General features: G+C 33.1%; 1 protein-coding gene across 1 annotated transcript in view; it reads left to right on the forward strand.

Moving 5' to 3' along the window:
* The first annotated feature begins 4,689 nt into the window (after positions 1–4,689).
* LOC113555790 (T-box transcription factor TBX20-like) overlaps positions 4,690–24,534 on the forward strand; it is a 59,490-nt gene continuing 39,645 nt past the window's right edge. Inside the window, exons 1-2 of the mRNA XM_026960330.1 lie at positions 4,690–5,706; positions 7,888–8,152. Coding sequence (XP_026816131.1) covers positions 5,370–5,706; positions 7,888–8,152 — 602 coding nt within the window. The 5' untranslated portion in view covers positions 4,690–5,369. The remainder of the gene's footprint in view (positions 5,707–7,887; positions 8,153–24,534) is intronic.

The following is a 24,534-nucleotide window of genomic DNA, read 5'->3' on the forward strand; positions in this document are numbered from 1 at the left end:
AACAAATCCATATACAAGTGAATATCCATCAAACGGTCTTTTACGCGTTTTGTAAAATTGTAAAATAAGTGAAAATATATCAACTCATAATATTATCCATTTTGGAATGAATAAAACTTTATGTGTACTTAAATGTACAATAGATACCTATCAATAAATACGAGTCTCTTGTATATAATTACAAAATAGTAATTATTTAATTTTATAAAAAAATACACACAACAAAATTATGTTCAAGCTCAATCGTAGGTACCTACTGTAGCTGCTTAAAAATATAAATGCAACGTAATATATTGTAATATTCCATGAATTAGATCATAAACTCGTGGAGAGGGCAAAACAATACATTCACTACAAATATAAAAATACTACAGCCCTCCTCGCTAGGTTATGATCATGCGATGACTGATGAAGACACACGCGCTGCATTATTATAAAATATTTTATAATATAATATACGCGTAATACGTATATAGGTACAATGGCATATTATAATATGTTTCGAATATACCTTTTCACGTAACGAGAATATTATTGTTCTCTAACCCGTGTCATGGTGGTCGTTTATATTTATCCATCGCGATTTTACGACGACAACACGGTATCCTTTATATACACACGGGTCGTTACAATATACATATAATATATCATGCAGTATCCACATAACGATGCTTACGATTTGCGACGACTGGCTTTTTCGCGGAACGACATCGTGTATCACTCGGCCAAGTGTAGAGCTGTCCAGACGTACAACAACGAACCACCCCCGCTGAAAAAAAAACCACGATCTCGTTTAAGTACGTACACATTGTTATATTGAAATTGAATCGTATAAATGCGCGGAGTGACCTCAGCGGGAACGCGTGCCGGCTGTGTGTTTAGTGATTCTCGTTCGAGTGGTGATTTATAGAATATATAATATAATATTGTTATATTATTATATTCATTCACGAGAGCATATTTCTTTTACGACGAATAATTGAAGTTATGACCTAGAATATTGTCGAAAAAATAAAAAAACCGTACACATATAAATTATGATCAGACACTGTTAAATGATAATACTACAATAATATGTATTTATTATTTTATATAAGAAGAGAATCAAGAAGCCCATATTTGTATAAAGTTGTAAAATCAATAAATGGCGATTGATCAAATCGAAGGCCTTTACAAAAGTTGTGTATATTACATTTATTTATAGTGTATATTTATTAATTGAGAATTTTTAATATTTTTTTTTAGGTCACCTAAAACCTATGGGGTTAAGGTTTGTGAATAGTATTTTTTATATGCGAAAGCCATTTTAATCGTAAATTATATGATGTTGTTTCGTATAAATAATTTTTTTTAATAGTTTAAGAATAATTGATATTTCTGAGAATGGATAGTAATTAGTAATTTAACACTGAGGAGGTATTGCTTTTATATAAGTAAGAAAGATTCAAAGATGTAACATATTTTTAAAATAAATACTTATACGTCTTTAAAATTATTTATTTTTGAGTTACAGAAAAAACAACCATGTCGAAAACTAACTTAATATAATTTTATGATATTCGTTTTTCTTTAATCTTTTTTTGTTTTTCGTGTTTTCGCGGGTTTTTTGTTAATATATGTATCCTAATAAATTTCCCAAGTTGTTAAAACATTAAAGCTTCCTTGGCTATAACATTATGTTGTTATAGTAATACAATAATTATTATTTTAGTGAGTAATTAACAAGAACAAAAAATAAATAAATATAGCTCTTCTTCCTTCTTAAAATTATTTATTTTAATATCATGAAATATAAGAAACCATAGTAGTTGCATGTGTGGATTTAAAAAACGATTTTTATTTAGCTGTTATTTCTTTCTCATTATTTACTTACATGATATTTAATATTTAATAGGTAATTCATATTATTAAAACTTAAGTATATTTTAGATAGTAATTATCAACTTGTATTATATATTATTAAAATGTACCAGATACCTGTGTTATTGTCTTCATATGTGTACTGTTTAATTAAGTATAAACGTTACACATACATACACACCTATCAATGTTTACTAAACTTTTTGTCACGCTATTATACAGTATAATTGTATCTCGTTATATCTATGTGTGTACTACGTGAGTGTTATATATGAACTCAAATGTTATTAGATCCAATATACCTATAGCTATTATTATTAGGAAATGTACGTATTGGCCATTTAATTAGGTGCATATTTATTATATAATGATATAAACTAAATAATATATATTTTACTTATATTAGTAGTGTATATAATGTGCATATAGTTATATAATATTTGAAAAAAATAACTTTATTTTAATGAACTAATAAACCAATTAAGTACCGTGGGCCATTACATCATGTTTATAATTCACTATTATCGATACATTGCTGTTCCTCAAATATTATGAAGCGTATATTAAGTGGATAAATTAACATGGTAAGTATATTGATTCTGGAAGATGATACATACAATAATATTTAATCTATAATAATATGAAAATATTAAAAAATAGACTAAATAAATAGAGGTATATATTCATAGAAACCAATAAGCTGTAATTATAATAATTATTATAGCTGTTTATATTATGCCAATTATTATGGCATAATAATATGTATGAGTATTATACACAAAACATTAAAAAATTTAATATGATTTTTAGAACTGTTTTCAATTGCGTCGTTAAATATGTATATATAAATACTTGATAGAACTGATAACAGAAACGTAAAAACTGAAGTGATGAGAATAGTTATTCTTCTTAGAATAATAAATATTGTTTAGATGCTAGATTCAAATTTAAGTACCTAATAATTATTTAAATATGATAATATACGCAGAAACGATAAGCTTAATAAATTTAATTTAAATGAGATATCATTTTATGGCACATTTTTTTAGGTACCTATTAGTTGATACCGTTTCATATATATATATATATATATTCATATGATAAATAACATGAACTATATAATATTATAAAGTTTCATAAAATATTAAAACTACATCTGCAGTGTATGCAACTATATGATCGTTATATTATACAGTTGAAAGTATTTAATATTGGAACTTTAAATTTATATGAAAAACTATTGTAGAACTTTTTCTTAGGCCAAACCAAAACATTTAATATTTACTTTATGTTATGCTTACAAAAAGTATTAAAAGTATAAATTTATAAAAAATATGTAATGTCTATATACAATACAAATAATATTATGGGAATATAATTTTTGTTATTAATAATTATTATATTGAAATAGTACCTACAATGGTTACTACAGTCTATAATCATGAACTACATGTGTTTTTCACGTTTAGAAACTTAATGTTATGTATAATATTAAAGTTAGAAAAGACAAATATATAAGTATTTGTATACATCTATCTATAAACTGCAGCCGTCACAATCAAATTCGACGGTCACCGATAAAATAATAAACGACAACAATTATTATTTAGGTACTTATGTATTTTTATTCATACAAGCGACTTATATTTTTAATATTTCTTCTATACATGTAAGTTGTACCCAACATAAAGTATAAATATTGGGCTTTTGGCCGAAAAGAGTCTCGCCCGTTTAGGATGCCTCTTCGAACTACAGTATAATATAATTAATAGGTACCTATGACAGTAAAAAGGCTGCTAAGCTGGGAATTAGAGTATTTCATTAGATCTATCGTCCATTTTTAAAAAAATATTCTTATATAGCACTCAGAGAGCATGTAGATTATAAATTATTTTAGACTATATTACATATATTACGTATATACTCGTATATCCGTTTTGAATTTTTAAAATCATTTTCACGATGGCATACACATACGTTTCGAGGTAGGTAAGGTTGTGACGACTCACGGGGAGTAATAATAAGCCGTATCGTGTGTGACATGTATATACCGTATACATAGACACAGCCGGCGCCCAAGAAAAGCGCCTGTAAAATACTTTATAATATATACGCGCGGCGCGTATACCTATCCATTAAACGGTAGTGTGTTTAGTGACGGCGACGTGTTATTTTTTTATCGCCACTACTATACGCGTCTTCGTGTACGCGCGGTACACACAATAATAATAATAATAATAATAATAATAATAATAATAATAGTAATAATAGTAATATAATCGCTTTCATTGCGGTTTGATAATCGTTTGATCGATGTTATTACTGTCGGTGGGCGGCTGTGGCGGCGCGCGCGGTGTGCTATAGTGTCGAACGGTCTGCGGGTGCCGCGGATGACGACGTCGAAATTGGCGGGCGGTGGTGGCGAGTGTCCCGGCGGTGGTGGCGGGTGAGGAGTAGGAGGACGAGGAGGAGGAGGACGTGGAGGTGGACGAGGAGGAGGTGGACGTGGTGGAGTTTTCGCGCCGCCCATTCACCGCGGTCTCCGGTCCTCGGAGGAGTGGTCCGGGGCGTAACAGAAAAACCCATTGTGCCGACCGACGGCGGAGTGGGGAACCACACACACACACACACACACACACAAGAGCACATAGACAATTACACACATACAACTGCGGACACACACACACAGAAGCATCGGAGCGCATTTACGAACACGCACCGAGCGTAACGTACGACGCACGCCGCCGCCGCCGCCGACGACGACGACGACGATTGCGACTGCGACTGCGACGACGGCGACGGCCGGCTCACTCATACACGAGACCGGTCGCCGGTTCGTCGATTGTCACCCGCGGCGCGTGTGCGTCCGTTTTTATCGTCCGTCGGTCGCACATAACAACACGCGTTTCACGAGATTCCGCGCGCGCACACACACACATCACTACACTGCAATGCTGCAATATTATTGTGGTACCAGCGATTTTTTAAAATTATAATATTGTAATAATTTGCCGTGCCAGTAGACGTCTGTGTCGAAAGTCAGTATACGTCTCGTACGTCAATATAATTATATATATATATATATACACATTATACATGTTGTAATAATGTCGTCTGTGTGATATCGCGGACACGATGTCGGAACAATGACTATTATTGTAAACATTGACGAAAACAAAATATCAATAATGTATATGATAATATAGCAATCTGCCGTATTATAATACCGACACGACCGAGCCAATAATATAGTGTCGTCGTTATTTTTCCGCGGACGATAACTCCATTATCGTACATATCGCCGCGACTTTCGATCGTTGTACACGCGATAAACCCGTTCGATATTATTATACATTGCCATCGTCGCCGTCGTATTCAAACCGTTCACTGCGCTATCGGTTCGGCATTCGCGCGTGCGACTATACCGCGACCGCGGTATAGCAGACCGGGTAAGAGGAGGCGAAAGGTCCGTTGCAGACATTGCGTTTCGGCGTCCGGCGCGTAGGTATATGGTGCCGGCGATGGAACAGAACTTTACTCTGCGGCCGTGCGCCACGGACTTTTCGGTGGCCGCCATACTGGCGCGGCGCGACCAGGGCGCAGTGGCCGCGGCCGCCGCCGTAGCAGCGGCTGCCGCGATCGCGGGAAAGCAGCCCGCCGCGGCCACCGTTACGGCCGCCGCCGTCGCCGACGAACAGTCGTCGTCGTCCTCGTTGTCCACGCCGTCGCCGCCGGACGACGGCGACGACCGGGACCAGCGCCGTCACCACGTGCACCACCATCACAATCACCACCGCCGCCGACACCATCAGACCGTTGCCGCCGCCGCCACTGACGACGACGAAGGTGAGGATGACACGCGTCAGACGATAATAATATAATATAAAATATCATACGACATGTACTCGCGCACAAACGGTGTGTGTCTCGTCTTGTATTATTTATTTCCATGTCGAAATATTGTACATTATTATTAACGTGTGTCCTTGATCCTTGTACGCACGCCGTGCGTTCGAGGAGATCGAGCGTGGGAAAGTTCGATTTTCGTTTTTCTTATCGTGTTTGCGCACCCGAGTTCTGTTCCGGCCATAACAAATAGTTCGACGGTCGATATAGTTATACACACGTTCGACGACTCCGCCAACGCCGATAACACAGTAGGTGCAATATTATTATAATATTGCCACCGTCCGCTCGTAAACAACAATCGTAGATAAAACGTTTCAATATCGATTCGTGTTAGACATGACACGTTTAAGTGTGTTTTGATATAAATTATTCTCTCTCTCTCTCTATATATATATATATATATATATGTGTGTGTGTGTATGTATACGATATACAAATTACACAACTCACATAGTTAAAACACGGCGTTATATACCTATCTACTTCCTATGCAGTACAATAGTCGACTGTTGCAGGAATTAAACGATTATTTGTCGTTATGGTATAAAGTTGACACGACGATGATTTCACTGATCGGTTTGTTTACAATGTGTCACGACGATTATACATAATATATAATAGGCACGTATTACCTATTTAATCACGGTTATGACGATTTTTATGATATTTGTATAGACTTTAGACTACTCGTAGATTGCAGTGCATGTATACTTAGCCCGCTCGTACACAATATTATAATTTATAATATTCTATCGATTCACTTTCATAATCGTTTGTTGTTACTGTCGCCCGTCAATGGTGTAGATAACGCGAAGATTAATATATGACGATCAATAAAAATAGTAAACACCTCGAGAGAGAAAATAGTAATACAGTAATTTGTACATGTTGTATGGGTTTTATTTAAATTTATACATACCTCTCACATAACCCACCTACCCATTGTTTGAAACATAAATTAATAATATACAAGTGCGAACCACATGCTATTATAATATATACAGTGTGCATTGCATTATTCTATCTACGTTTATTGCATGTATATATATATATATAGTACTAGGTATATAGTAAATTAACATTTTTGACGAAAACGTGTTGAACAATTTGATGAAAAAAAAAAAATTAACCAATGGCCAACACGTTCGTTAATGTATAATAAATTTAAGTCTCTATAAAACTCATAGTATTTTATATCTACTGTCAATATCATGTATATTAAGTATAATAATCGTTATTTATTTGTATAAAAATGTTTTATAATAATAATAAAAATGGGTTTTGAAAAATAAAATCTCATTTTGAAATACCCGATAAATTGGCAAGTTACTATTTCTTGGGACGTTACGTTTACCTTTACACTGATTTCATAAAAGTTTATTATGAGTTATGATTTTAAGTATATATTGAGCCATAAAGAACAGCTAGTTGTTGGTTTTGAAGTATCTACTCATCGGTTTATTGAATTTCGTAAATAACTTTTTGTTCGTTTAATCGATAGAATTAATGTATATATATATATATACATTACGACGTAACAGGATAGGTGATTAATAATTTAGTTAGTTTAAGTATTTCAATTTTCAATAGCGCTTTTTGACTAAATTTGAACGTTGATTGAACAATGGTTTTATAATATAACTAATTTTATCAATAAAAAGAATAACCTAGAATCCCATAATTTTTTCTTCGTTAAATGCTAAAGTGTTCACCCAAAGTTTAAAATTGGTAAATTTGGGAATTCTTATTTTAAACCCTAAACTATTTTATTATTCTATGCAGGGTTAGTCATCAATAACAATTAATTGAACATCTGTATAGTATACTAACTAATTATCAGTATATGTTATAATATTTTCTTGAAATACAATCGGATCCATATAAGATTTGTTTTTTGTTAAAGCTACAGTTAAATCGATATTTTTTGTTACACCTATTTTTTCGTTAATGGTGGTGCTGATGATGAGTCGGGGAAGGGGGCGGAGTAGAGGTTGGTTGGTCTGGCCCCAGGGCACTGATATAATGAAAAATATATGTGTGTATAGAGGCATGCCTAGCCTGTGAAAATGAAAATGTTTTTCTTTTTGTTTGTTTCATTTATCGTGCCGGCTTTTGTAGACGGAAAACCGCTGAGGAAACGGCGTCTCAGCAGCGACACGATCCGATCGTCCCGCGATTCGCCGGCCGACGAGATAGTAATATCGTCGTCTACGTCCAGCCCGCCGCCGCCGGTCGTGGCGACCACCGCGGTGGCAAATCCGGTGCTCGAGGAACGGTGCAACTCGGAAGAGCTGCAGCACGTCAGCTGCCGGTTGGAAACCAAAGATCTGTGGGACAAGTTCAACGAGCTCGGCACCGAGATGATCATCACGAAAACGGGCAGGTCAGTAAATAACATTTACGTAATTGCATATTATAATAATATAACATCGGACAGTTGAACACCTTATTAGTTCTATTATATACAATACTACTGTATTGCGCGACTGCATAATATATACAGAACGTTACCTAAACGTTTAGCGTATAACTTTGCACTGATAATAATTATTTATTATTAGTTTACCTATGAAACACTAATGAGCCAAATCAAACGTAAGGGGCCCCGTGTAGTATGACGCGAACACATTTTACGTGTATAAACATGGCCTCAACGTTTGCAACAAACAAAAACTACTAATTAGGTATGCAATCTATCCAAGTATACTCATCCTAGCGGTATCACCAGTTCCTGTGGTTTCATTTTCAAAACTTTAAGACGTTCAAAGTATTTAAATAAATTTAATTTGAATTTATCGGAACATATTATTTACTTTTTATCGACATCAATATAGTAACGATTGAATACAATTTTAAAGTCCTATCTCGTGATGTACACTACGTTAACGTTTTATAATAATATAACTAGCAAACATTTTCATTTTTCCATTTTTTAAATTTCATTTTTATATAATGAATTTAAATGTATATATTTCATTTTGTACGTTTTCGTTTCGAGTGGGAAAATATGAAGTAAACATTATAATAATACGTCCAACGAGTACTAACATCATTAAATATTTCTATAGATGGAATTAAATTATCCTAAACGTTTTACCACACAAGTCGAACGCTAATGACACTTTAATTTGACAACACGAGTTGGATTTACATTTGATTTTCAACGGTACTTATAATGAAATTATTGAAGCGTTTAAAAATGTATAACCATTTTATACACCTACCTATACATTTTAACACTCTACCTTAATAAAGTCAAATATAAAAATTATTATTTTTATTATTTAAATATTATAATGGGAAAAACTAAAGTAAATAAATAATAATAATATTATACTCAAACCATAGTTGCACAAAAGTTATTCATTTAAAAATATTGAGGTATACTTTTTAATATAATTTCGTTACTTCTCGCATACTTGTCAAAAGTGTATTACCTATAATATTCAATACCTAAATTATAATAGTATTTAATAAGCAATCTAATATATATTTATTTAATGATTATTTTAGCTGATCAATAGTGATATACAGATTTACAGTATTTTATTTTCATAAAAATTGTAAAAACTATATTTTGTCACGCTGTCAAGCATTCGTGTTTTTAGGTGCAATTAAGTTTATTTTTTATTTCTTTAACTTCAAATAATATATTTTATTTGAATAAAAAAAATACCTATTTGATTATAATATATAATACAATGTTGATTTCTTGTAGTAAATATTGAAAGTTTCAAATGAAATATCAATAATCATAGTTAAATAATGTAAAAGTAAACTGAAAATAGGTGTGAAACTATAGATATTAGATAATATACTAAAATATAAAAGCAATTGTCTATTATCGAACTACATCGAATACGTGTTCAATGCTATCGTTTAATATATTACACGAATTGAATATATTTTAATTTCCATGGCTTATCATCGATTAATTTCATATTATACATATTATATTCTTCATACCTCGAATCAATTATTATATCGAGACGGAATAAAAATTAACCACATAATCAGCTATCGGAGGCAGTTCACTAAAATCGATAAAGTCGATAACGCGCGCAATTTTTAACGACCTCTATAGTATATCCGTAAAAATAATTGTTATTTATTTAGTGTTGTACTACGAAAAGATATAATAATAATATTTTTTTATAATATCATAGATTGAACATACAATATTACTTGATAAATTTAATACTTAATTTATGATAATAATATGATGGCAATAAAGTGTTGGCGTAATAATATTTCCGGAAAAATCGTATAAATAAATGTATTATCTATAATTCGAACACGTGATATTCTCTCCTCTCCTCAGTATTTATGTTTTAATAAAAATATTAATTTCAACTAACATCGACATTTATATCATTATCTCGCGCTGTGAAGTAAAATACTGAAATACATGGTCGTGTGCGCTAAATAAATAAAAACAATTTAGTTACTATTATTATTTATTACTATTTATTAGGCGTGAAATTAATTAGGTATACCTTTATAAGTTGTATTAATATAACAACAAATACGATTTAAAAAAAAATAAGTAATTACCTAGTATTATTAAAATTGGCCCTATATCCATTTGTTATTAGTTCCGAAATATTTTGGTTTTTAGATCATATCATTGCGTTATACCGCCGAAAACTTTGTTTTCTCGCGAAAGTTTTCTGACATCGAGCTAAATGCACATTTAATTTAAATCATTTAATAATTATAACTTACTAGCAAAAATTATTTTGGTACCCATGCACATTATTATAAATTATATCAAACGATGTATTATAATAACATATAATGTTGGGTAAATTTGTTTAGATATAATCCTTGATCAATGGTCAATGGTCACTAAAGAAGTATTTAATTTAATTTTTACATATCCGGTAATTTCGTGATTATATACTATTTGTAAAAAAAAAAAATCTATTTAATTACAAATCGAAATATTGGGAAATCTATATAATTAATACAATCAAGTGTCTTGCATATTATGATCATAGAAATAATCGAGTTTAATTCTATTCTGTTAATTACATTATATCATCGTTAACGGTAAAATGCCATTTTGGCATGATTAATTGATAATTAAATAAACACTATTTACTTTTAGAGTAAAACCACAATTTGATAAGTTCTTTAATGAGAAGTTGCAAAGGACCTTAAGTCAGAAGTTAATGTAGTCATTTTTAAAAAAGCAATATTCTTTTCTGACTGATTTCGTTATAAGCGATACATTTTATAAAACGACAGAAGTGGTATCTTTATTCTTTCCTTATTTTGATCGTTTCGACTAAATGTTGTTAAAAGATGTTGGAGTCGACACGATTTTTGTACAAAACTTACCTTACAGAAAAAACTCTTAAATCTACGAAAATAGTCGGCTTTTATGATTATTTTTTAAGACTTAATTTAAGTTAAATTGGATTTTAATTAAAATAAACGTCATATATTAATCATAGATTTTTGAGTATTTTGAAATATTTTTCTAGTGTTATTAAAGATTTGGAGTCCACTGTGACCTAAACAATATTTCCTTTTTCAAAAAAAAAAAAAAAAAACGAAAAGAAAAAAAAAGAAAAATGATGAAAGTCCGACTATTTAACAAAGCATCGGCAAGATTGTTTTTCCTATAACTTCGGCATTCATTACTGAAAAGGTTTGATTTTATTTTTCTGTATGGCCGCCATGCCACGTTACTAGAAATTGTATGCATTTTGCCCCTTAATAAATATCGGTTCCGACACCCTTAAAACCGTCTAAATTATTTCCATTTTCCACCGATTAAACAGTAACTACGTATACGATACGCTCGAGAACATTTTCGTCTGAATCCGGCACGGTGTGCGATGGTTAGGCTAGATATATGGGTTGCGATGTTGTTTACACACAGGTTACTGTCCCGCAGTAATCATAGAATCGCTTGGGACCAGGAAGGTAGATTTCCGACGTCGCGCATATACATATACATCGGAGGTAGCTGCACAATGCATGTGTACACGCGTAGATCTAAATATATCTTACGTATAACATGTTATATTCACGCAGAGTGCTCAATTAGGCTCGTCGCCTGTGATGTACAGCGATTATCGTTGCACACGTTTGATTACACGCTGCAACGACAACGTACCTACGACAACAATAATTGTTCAATTATCATAATACTCTTCCGACGACGTGACGATTAGGAAAACGCATCACGCAATGGCACCGAGAGTGCATTCAACTGATCTGCAACGATTGCACGGCTTATAGGAACTAAGGTATACTGTTATGGTATTATTATATTGTACGGGTAACCGTTACCCAGGCGCAGTATTCTGTGGCATGTGCACGCACGCGTGGCAATTGTGCGAGGTTTCGTCGACGGGAAGTCTTTTCTTTTTATTTTTTTAACATCCCAATCCATTTATAACGTCGACCGATGCAACTTTACACGAGCACTACGCGGATCCGCAGGTTTCGTATATTGTTCACTGTCCATTTATCAGATTGTAGTTACACTGACTTTTTTTTCAACAGTTTTTTTTCCTAAATTCATTGTACTATATTATAGGCAGAGGTTTGAGTAGTGCATCGATTATTCCATAAGCCAGATTTTATAACCAAGGTATATTATCTTAATTTTGAACTATTCTGGTTGACGACGGGATGACAAGAGATGATTACCACGAGACACACATTAATTTCATTTTTTCTTTTGCTCTGAGAAATATTACACAACGACTTAATATTATTATTATATTATTATACTGTCTATTTTATATTGCTATATACTTTATCCATTTTAACTCTTACAAAGTATATTAGTGTTATTATTATTATTTTTATAGTAGTTTATCACGCGAGCCATAAAATATCAAATATCGTTATCTATCTCGGTTCGATTGAATTTCGAAAAGCATGCTTTATTAAGTACATTTGATCATACGTTGTTACACGCGAACACGTGGTCAATAAGAGATTATAAATATAGTTTTCTGCTTAAAAGATTTTTTCAACATGTATGTGCTGTATTTTTTAAATAATGCGTCCGATGGTTTGCAATATATAAACGTGCGCTTGGTGTGTACGTACTGCAGCAGTTTTGTATATTCGATGTACCACGGATACTAATAAATTAGAATTATATATAACTGATGTTCCAAACACGAAATTATCCAAATACTGCGGTTGTACTTGTACGCTAATCTGCAGCAATCACATGTTATATTATGTCTAAAAAAAATGTCAATTATTTTATAATTACTAAAATCATAGTCAATATAATTATCTCTTAAAACAAATCTAATTAATCGTACGATATGTATCTACTCACTGATATGTTCTATAAAAGTTTCAACTTTTTTTTTTTTAAATCACCAAACGAATTCTTATTGTTTATTATGGTCTGTAATTCATATAATTTATATAAATTTGCTGTATCCCATTTACATGTTTAGGTTTTATATATCTAATCGAAATCAATTAATCGAGCTTACCGCAGTGTTCGTTAAAATTTGAAATAGCGTTTATAATATTTATATTATAATTGCATATTATACAAAACCATAAAATAACAACAATATTAACCGATATTTGTACCAAAAATAATATTTAAATCACACGATCTGTTACCACTAATAGATAATACGTACCTATTGTGTATAGAGTATATGATATAGATAACATTGTTAATAGCTGGTTTTCTGTAAAAAGTGATGTATAATATATTAGGACATTAGCTTTCAACTATAGAAATTATTGCAATACATATTTATCATGATAATACTTTTGCAGGAATAATAACTCTCTGGTTGTCGTCGATTTTTTTCTATATAGCCTAAATGTGACCGTGTCCGAAAAGTCTTAAATCGAAAAATATGTGTACTAGGTATATTCGTTTTCGTTTTAGATTGCCAATATTCATAGTACAATGCTAAGCCGTGTAAACATTTTCAAAAATAGAATTAGACACCGTATATAGGTACATGTAATAATATGTATTCGTCATACGATTGTTGTAGAATACATTATATATTCACAAACAGTTGGGCGTGTCTTGAGGCCAAGGCAGACTGATATGGGGGAACGTGGTGCACTATAGGGTAATAGGTAGATATATACGGCGCGTACGAGGACAAACACACAAACACGCGGCGAGACACCCCGTACGATATTATGCAATATGTCCATAACGTTTTCATTTGGGAAATGAATAAAAACGTCGCGACATATTGAACGCGAACATAATAATATAACGGTATACGTACCTATATATATATATGTATATACACATACGCGCGCAATATACGATATTTGAATAACGACCGTGGCGCCGCAAAAGGGTTCGCCCTATACTGATGTATACCTACACGCATATGTACAGTATATTATACGGTTTGTATAATATACATGTGTATATATATATATATCACACGTATAATATACGTCCCTCCGCTATATGTACAGCCCCGTAATACTATTCGCCACGTATGTGAGTGTGTGTGTGTGTGTGCCGTTTATTTAAATAGCCAGCTACGACTATTTACTTTTTTTTTAGCTTTTCCACCCTTTACCACCTCATCCCGCTCCCCGCGGGACTACAGTCGGTACAGTCCTACATGTGCGCTATATTCGCGTGCGACCCCCTCGCCCGTAATACAAACACAATGCGTGCACGCGCGTTATTTTACGTATCATTTGTATATACATAATATAGCATCATATATTGAAATATGTATATGTGAGTGTGTGTGCATAACGGCACGTCTCCCTCGACCGCAATGTCGTCGTCGTCGTCAAACATTTACTCAAGTCGTGTATTCGGCGAGGACGCGGGGACGAGGACGACGACTGTTCGTAAGCGCACACACGCCGCCGCTCGTCCGGCACGCATGGGATATATATAATAATGCCGTTTTGCATTGACATCACGTGAACGCTGTTCCTCCCGCAGCCCGTTTCGTCTCACCAAGTCTATACACACACACACACACACACATATATATATATATATAAATATCGTACTCGATATTGCATATATTTTTCTCTCCCTTTGTAGTACACACGCACACACGGGTATATGCGCATCACATCCTCGTCGTCTTCCGTCGTCCCCTCATCGTCTACTTCCGCCGTTCAACGCCATAGCACCATAATATTATGTGTATATATACACACACACACACACACACACACACACCGACAAACTTGGCTTAATATACACGTATATGGGGGTACGTGCGTGTGAGTATAACGGCCCACCATCGCCCCGCAGGTTAATAATTCAGAGACGAAAAGGAATTACAGGGTAGTGGTGGTTGCGGTGGTGGTGTGGTGGTGAAAAGACCGTTCGAGTGCGAGAGCCAGTTTGCAGCCTTCGCGAAAGAGGACCTAGTTGCTGGGATGATGGGTGAATGAGGGGATAATATATATATAGGGTCATATCCATCAGGAGAGAACCGCAGCAAAAACCAGGTCCGTTGCTAAGTAACCGAAAACCCTCCGCCGCGGGAGCAGACTAGCAGCAACAGCAGTAGCAGTAGCAGTGTATATATATTTATTGCCCTCGGGCAAGTGATGGGAGGGGGTTGGGGTGAGTGAAAAGAAAGAAAAATGGCTGTGGGCCGGGAGGGTGAGGTATTATATGGAATCAGACGAAGAGGGGTGGTATTGGGGTGGGGCAGTCGAAGTTTTTCTTTTTCTACTTTATTGTGCCTCGGGGGTAATTTGAATATTACCACAATAACTCACGTCGCGCGCGCTGTAAAGCTCTCCGCTTCGGGCTGTGCAGCAGGTGCGGGTGGGTATCGGCTTATGTATATTATATGCGTATGTATATAATATATATATAGCACAGAAGACGGAATTTTAAACATTTTACGCTCTCGTGGGCGTGTGGGCGTTTGTAAGGTTTTCGATAAAGAAAAAAAACCAAGTGCACGGGTCGTGTCACGGAAGAAGGGACAGCTTTGGCGAGGTTACGAAATACCGATACTTTTATCGGTTGAGGAGAGTTATAGATAATATAAGTGAAGTATAAAATGTATAAATAATAGGTATAATTTGCAAAAATTTTAAATATTTTTTTACTAAAGATAATATGTATAACACAGAAGTATGGTAATATTTAGTGGTGAGGGAGTAACAACTTAAAATGTTAAAAATACGATAAAAATTACATTGATTTCCTCAAAAAAATATTGTTACCTATTACCAAATCAGTATAATGTAACCCCTCATAAGATGTTTTCATAGTCATTTAAATATATCAAAAAACTGAAAAAACCGTTCGTGTAGTTCTATTTTATAACGTATACACTTCAAATTGTTATTTGTTTATCTTCTTTCGTTTAGGATTGTTTTTTTTCGTGGTGTACACGATGTTTTATTTTATTTAAACCTAATGTACGGCAGAAGCTCTCTATAGTTGAATTTATATATATTTTTTATCACCCTTCAAAACAAGCAGTTAGTAGAAATAAGATATTTTTTTCGTTAAAATATTTGCCATTTTTACGACGTACGATAGATATTCGTAAATTAATGAATAAATTTAAGATATTCTGTTTATATACTCGTTTTATGTATTGTTCCAATAGCCAATATATATATATATATATATACATGTATATATCCATTTTTATGTTCAACTATATCGACTATCGTGTGCTCTACTGCTCTGCAAGTGTATGAGTTATTATGTGATACAACAATATAACGTTTTAAATCTATTACATTTTCACGATGTAGTTTCATTTTCAAACTGATCTCCTATAGTTTTACTGATATACTCACGACGAAACCTGTTGTATCGATGACGCGTTAATAATTATTTTCGACGTATATTGTCTTCATACTATTGTAATAGCTCGTTTTATTTTCTAAAAACAATATTTCTTTTTGTACACAACACTCTTATGGTAGTTTTCCGTTTATCGTATTCTCATAAATCCCAAATTACGACGTCTGCAATTATACTTGGTATGATAGATGTTCCAAATTTTTTTTTTTTTAAATCACAATACAAGATAAAATCGGTTTTTAGTTGCGTATTGTTGCAAAAAATAAAAACCTTTTCTGTATTTTATAAATAATAATATGTCTTATAAAACATGCCCAGGAAATAAACTTTATTGACATACTTTTACATTCCAAAGATTGATTTATGTTTTCATACGATATTACTATACAAATGATTTTTGTAAACTATTTAAATAATTAAATAAAGGACCATTTTACTTTCTATTGCATTCCGGAAGTCTGAACTCTTACTGATAAGAATGTTTAAGTATAACTGGTCAATAAAATATTAACTCATTGATGAGTACTATAAAAAAAGATGCCATTTGCATATATTTTTAGTAACAAATAACTTATTAATTATAAAAGTGGTTATAGTTGAGTTACACAATTTTGATCTAAGTCTATTAATTATAAAGAAATAAATTTTAGCAAAACCCGGTTTAACAAACAAATTTCCATTTTCCTCTAATTTTTTTAAATTATGAAAAGTAGTAAAAAATGTATTTTTTTAACTTCTACCATCTCACAAATATAGTAACTACAATAAACTAGATCTCATTTTCTCAATTAACCACACCCTAAGTTAAAAATAAAAATATTTTTTATGTTCCTAAAGGTGATGATCGACACACATGACACAAAAAAAACACATCATTGTAAAATAAATAATACATTCATTGTTCCGGTTTGTTCAGAATTTAAAATATATTACACAGACGAAGTTTTAATCTTTATAAGTTTCATTTAGATTTTTTTATCTATGATTTCTAATATATTTCACTAATTTCGTAATTACACAACACATTATAATGGTGCTGGCGTTCCTCTTGTAACTTACTTTTGATTAGTATTTAAATATACATACAATATTAGATTTTTCTTTTATAGTCATTAAAATTGCCTATACCAAACCCCTTAAAAAGCCACGTGGGATATATCTATAAGAAATATTTTTATAAATTTGTCTAAAGACTTTTATAAATATTCAACAATTTTACTCAATGAGTTAATGTTATAGATTTAGTAGATTCCAATAAAATAACAATACTTGTTACTGCATTCAAATGTTAAACAATTTGTTGTGTTGATAACAAATTATTTCTTATTTTTCAACAGTTTTCATTGGTTTTTATTCCATCTCATAGGAGCCAATATTCTAAAATGTAAATAATTGTACATTTTATTTATTTAGAGTGAATACGTTACTTTACGATGTCAAAAAACGTGAAAAACTGTGAACCTTTGAAAAAAAACCTGCTAAGCGTATTAACGATATGATTTAAATTGCACTTTATGTTTATTGCGAATTGTGTAATGTGATTGGCGCGGATCCATCAAAATATTACAAGAAGTATATGAACAGACGGGATTCTCGTGCGTGATAGAATCGAGTAAAAAATCAAAAGTCAAAAACACATTATATAATATTATGTCTACACACGCCTAACCAACAATTGTTATATTGGAAGTAATAATCCGTGTTTAAATAAAGAGAAAAACCGGTTATGGAAGTCGTTGTCAATGAATCGGCGGAAAAAATTACCAGAAAATGATGTTAAAAGATCTTTGTATAATATTAAACGTTTGGTACTTTATATACTGACTGGATGAGAATACTTAATGTGTTTTAATAATTTACATTTCCGGACGGCAACGCAATGATGCTGCAGTTGGATAGGTACGATAGGGTTTTTGAAACAGACCATCATACAATTATTATTACAGTGGTTAGCAATAAATAATATTAATAATATAATATACAACATTATTATTATTTTGCTAGAAATTTAATAATTGTCGCGGGAACGTAGTTTTTTGTCAATCGACCTGTGGCGACGAGTTATAAAAGTTTACGAAACGGAATGGCATCGCATTAAATTTTATTATTATTACTATCGTGCCGTTTATAATTTACATATTTTATCATAATTGTCTTGAATCGTTTCGGTATGTAAAACGTTTAACCGACAAATAAGTGTGCTTACTGCTTCCGCTTTCCGTCTTTCGAGCATTGTTATTTTCTTTTGGCATATAATGTTTAGTAAACCTGTAAACATATTATCCAAAATTATGACATATACATGTTAAAAAAATATATTTAGTAGTATCTAAGACTGATGTAGGACGTTAACGCGTTGATGAGTTAAGGTCTAGTCGGTTTTGTATTTACGACACGGCCGCGATGAGTTGATTATTTTTCTATAACAGTAGCTCAATGTCTCAATGTACGTTTTGACAAGTACGCCTAGTTGATATTTCGAATTCCGGACGACTTTTGACGAATAACATTCATTAGTTTTTATGTGATTATTGGTAATATTTGTGTATCGTAAACTACAGCAAATAGTCTGTATAGATACTTGAAAGTTGAAAGGTATAATCTCTAAGTACCTATGTATATCGTTTTCGTAGATTTTTTATTCAAATGATTACTTATGATATAGTCAGTCATTTCTAACGTTTAAATTTTTTACTATGATAGGTGCATGTAATATAGTCGAGTTAAAAAAAGAATATGTAGACCGATAGCTAGTGGTCTAGCTCCCACCCCTGCAGTTTGTTCCCACCGATTTCACGATAATCGAGATCCATCCGGTAACCCGACGTCATAACATCTGCGCAAAGTGGTCGTGGCGCGGCGGTAGATCGATCAAATGGGAAAACATTATACCTACCGTATTTTGACAGCGACTAGTGACTATAACTGAGACGTAGGTTGTGGTTTATAACGACTACGATATTATGTATAGCATCAGCCATCATAATGGTTCGATACAAATATATAATCTAACGTCTCCCGCATATTTCGTATGTCAAATTATCGCTGTCTGCGGCCCACAGCCGAAAATATGCGTTAAAAAAACCGTATACGTAAATTGTCCGTTGATTTGAAAACTTAAAACATTATTTAAATTCTACTAAACGAATCAGGTTTTTTGATTTATTGCAAAGTTATCATATTGTCGGCAAATAAACGAAAACTAAGTGCATTTGTTCGAACTTTTGTGTAACGAACAAAACGTTTTAACGTGTCGGAAGTTACGACCGGTGAACGCATTAGGTACTTATACTAGTTATACTTTAATTCAAATAGACTTCCTTGGGGAAGTTGAGCGGGAAATGGTAACTATATCCGCTTAATAGTTTCGGCTCTGGTAAAATGTTTTAATCAACCTTCAGACGAATGTGACTGTTCCGTCCAAGGTATAGTACTTGATTGCTTCCTGTTGGGCGCATGTATAAGAATTTTTATAAGAATATGGTATAAGTCACACGCACGTTAAGTCAATGTTTAGCGTACGGACTTACTACGTATACTGACAATGCAACACCACAGAAGTCCTGTGTGTTATTACGACGACAACGACGATTACGATAACTATCTGTACGTCGTCGTATGCCCACATGCAGTCTATATATTATTATTATGGTATGAATGAGAAAAATTATTTTTATTATTTCGGTATCGCTCGTTATAGTCACAAAACTCGGTCATTATAAGTCCTTGCCTAATTATTTATTCTTATCAGATTCGATCGTGATCTCGCTCGAAAGGATATCGTATTATTATTATTATTTTAGTTTTGTCGCACGCGGTGCTGTATATAAACATGTAAATGAGCGTTTGCTAAATTTGTAGCGAGAGAGACGGGGGGAGACAAACAAAAATGTGTTAAAACAGGTTTTTAGCCACCTCGTGTGTGGTGTGTTTGATTCATAACCGGAGCGGTCGTTTTTACGATTACGACACGCCACACGAATAACGCCTCCTGCGAGCTCCCTCGTCGCGTTCCGTCCGGAATCACTCGAAATAATAATAATATTGTAGCAACCACAACAAACCACACGGTCATAATATTTCTTACGTGGATTTGGTTTTCAGAATCAGCGGGTGGGAACGAGGTGGGTCGTCGAACAACGTAAATATGTTGAACCTATTTACACATACGTGTAATATTATTATTATAATATACGCGCGCGAGATTTCCTTCTCGTGACACACGTATATATTTAATACCATATGTATACATAACCTCGTAATACCTGTACGCCACCACCACCTACAGGTACATAAATTATGCGGTGGATAGACTCGAGCGAAAAAATAAAATTAACATCGCCCGAGAATCTGTCGGACCCGATTATAATATATATTATTATAGTCACTGTACCAAATGGGAGGAGGTACCCCTGGATTTAATTTTTGTTCTTATCATATTCAATGATGTTTCCGTCAATTATTTTTTGGAATAGACTTTCTGCTGCAGGTCCGCCGAGCCGACACAATATAATATATACCATGGATATTAGCATATTACACCTGATAGTTGTTATTACATATTTATATGGGAGTGACAGTTAGGGGGAATCAATGATCACAAATAAAATTGAAGAAAAATCAATAACTTTTTGATTATTGACAATTTCAGCAGTCATAATTCCAGATTCAACCCACATTGAACGAGATATAAACCTTATCGTCAGTTCGTCTAAAATATTAAATTCCAACAGAACCACTCCTATATAACAAGTTATTATTTTTATTTATAAATTGCTTGACAGTATATCCGCTCCAATATTGATATTGAAAATAATGTAGATACAACTGTTTCGACTTTTAACACTATTACCATGGATAATCATCGTTTCAAAACACAGCAAATATAGAACAGTATATTAGGTAATGTACATATAATATATATATGTTAAATTTAAGTTTTGACTGCTTTGAGTTAAAATAAATAAAATAATAATCGATATCCATTTTATTTTATTACAATTAATGGTAAAATATTAAGAAGTACGAAAACAATTGTAATTTTTTAATTTATGAATCCACTTCTTTTTATAATATCTAGCCTGTATAGTTCGTGCAAGCCAATATCGAGTTACACACTAATATAGTTAATTCAGTTTTGGACTCCGAGCTGTGATTTGTATTCAAAAAGATATCTGCAACTCACGATTTGTGCACCGCGGATAACGCATAGCCCTTTTATAAGTTATTAAAGTATAATTCACATTTCACGCATACTATACGGAATTACAGAATTACATTCGTCATTATAGGTAATATTATTATCGTTGTTGCGTGGTTCAAGCGTCGTGCAAAATAAGAATTTTCATTTACTTGCATCCGTAAAATTCTACACATACCGTATCGTAAGTGAACTAATAATTATGATTATTGTTACATGCGCACTATGTGGAAGGCACAGAATACGGAAATGACGCTTTATGAGCGCATAAGTTTCTTGCCGTTGAACTCACCCAGAATACGATACACTGCACGACGTGTACGTGCATTATTATACGTCTCAATATCCTGCGGATGTCCTACGATATGTGTCTAATATAATCCTGTTTTTAAATGCACACTTATTCACCTTAAAAACTTTTGAACGATAGAGACTATTATTGCGTTGTCGAATAATCGCGCGTTTTAAATAGCCATACAAATAAACGTGAACACTTTTCTAAAATTCAATAAAAGTTACCCGTGGTTTTATACATTCAAAATTAAGAGTTTGCAATTATTAGTAAAAAAAATAAAAATAAAATAAGAATTATTCAATGAGTATTTAAAATTGATTTTATAACATTGTCGATGACCGGTCTTTGTATATATACTATACTGTATATAGTATATAATATATAAACTATATGGTGGCCGGAAGATCATTGAAATTCGATTGTAGATGTCCACTGGTCGAAAAAAAATATACATTTAACTCATTAGTGCGGTTTGAACTCAATTGAAGATTTTTTTTTATCTTATTCTATTAAGTAATAATAGGCTTTAGAAAGAGAAACCAAAATGTGTCTGGATACAAAGGATGAAATTATAATTTTTATTAAATGAAGATAAAAATATTTTGTTCGGATAACGAAAAAAAAAACTTCTTTTGGGTGGTTTTTTTGTGTTTAGTAGATTGTTCTAACTTAATTTATGTAATATCAGCATTGTGTTAACGCTAAGCGATTAGAACATAACAAACAGTCAATCCGGAAAAATGCCATTGTTATGTCTTTGGGTTTGTCAATAATAGTCTATAAGTAACCGATTTAATATTCCATAACGGCGGACAATGATATGGGTTGATAAAATATAGGTAACGGACAATCGTCTGCAAAGCGTTCCGGTACTGTAAAAATCGCGGGAACCAGAGCACCGTGATGGCGTGTATAGATATATAGGTAAAGTCTTTATTGAAAAGCGCAAACGGTACAGTATGTCGACTGCTTCTTTGTAAGCAGAGCACAAGTACTTAATATATGTATGAACAATAAAGAACGTGCTGGCGAAGACTGCGATACGTCATCTGCTCGGTAAGGGACAACAATAATGGGCCGCGACGGTTATATAATGTTATTGTTATATTATATTATATATATATATATATATATATACAACGAATAAATTGTTCGTACACATAATATTATATTATGTACGATATGCGAGCGCCGGACGGCGACCGACGTCCGAATTCGGGGTGGAAATGTCTCTTTTTTTTTATCATCCCCGCACTCGCCGAGGTCGTTCGTATAAGCGGTTTTTCATGGAAATATCCTCGGTGGCGGAGGTTCTTAGCGTGCAATACGTGCAGAGTACGTGTCTACATATTATACACGACGATATAAGACTAGGGATTTCGCACAAATTATGCGTGCCCGGCTTTGGAGCCTGTCAGCGTTTTGGAAACGAAAGGCCGGGAATTCAATTTAACTTCTGCTGTGGTCGCAACATACAAACACACACACAGACATATACATATTATGTATGTATACTGGTGTACGATATCGCGCTACATACAGGATGATTCGCCAAACACGTTCATCGCAATTTTTTTTATTTATAATAATAAATTTATTCAAATTTTGATTTTCGGGATTATTTAATACCTATATTTAAAGATCATGTTTAAAATATTTTGAGATTTTTCATACTATATCATTCAAGTGTCCTGTGGGCGATACAATAGCTACTGTCTTTTAACGAAGAATTTTTTGTTTTTGCAAATTATTTACAACATTATATTTTTGAAAATGCTTAGTGAATCACTCTGTATACCGTATACTATGGCGTAGTTATTTCGTCCGATCTAACTAGCTTGCGATTTCTGTATACATTTGTATACGTACATGATGTTGTGTCGCTATACATAATATTATACCCTATGTCCCCATATACGCTAATATAATATATTTTACATATCTCACGCACGCACCTATGCCATATCACGTACGTTCGCCGCTGCTGCGGACTTATATACGCCCTTTTTCCGTCGTCGTCCCCTGTTTCGTTACCGCGGGTTTTGTGCGGACAACTCCATTCTATTTCACTCCAATTCATCGCTCCGCAGCTTGCATCATGGCTCTTGTACATCACGTGATCTATTGTAATGCCGCGACTGTCGTGAGCGCGGTATGAATACGCGTCCATCGTCGTAATTATTGTACTCGATGCAAATCTTGTTTTAATATTTATTAGCGCCTTATCGAATGCACGCAAAACGGCAAACTAATGATGACATATTTAAATGATGATATGTAGTTGACAGGTACCGCGTTTTCTATTTTCCACATCCTTAAATTGTCCACGAATATATTGTATTATTATGTGTAATTTAATGTAAAAATTCTTAATTTATACGTTTTTAGTGTATGTTCGATATATTTATATTATATTATTTAATATAACCCGATTGTTTCAACTATTTGCCTAAGCGTAAATAATTACAACATTTTTTTATACTGTTG

Source organism: Rhopalosiphum maidis, chromosome 3 (assembly GCF_003676215.2).
Source record: "Rhopalosiphum maidis isolate BTI-1 chromosome 3, ASM367621v3, whole genome shotgun sequence".
Taxonomy (NCBI): Eukaryota; Metazoa; Arthropoda; class Insecta; order Hemiptera; family Aphididae; genus Rhopalosiphum; species Rhopalosiphum maidis.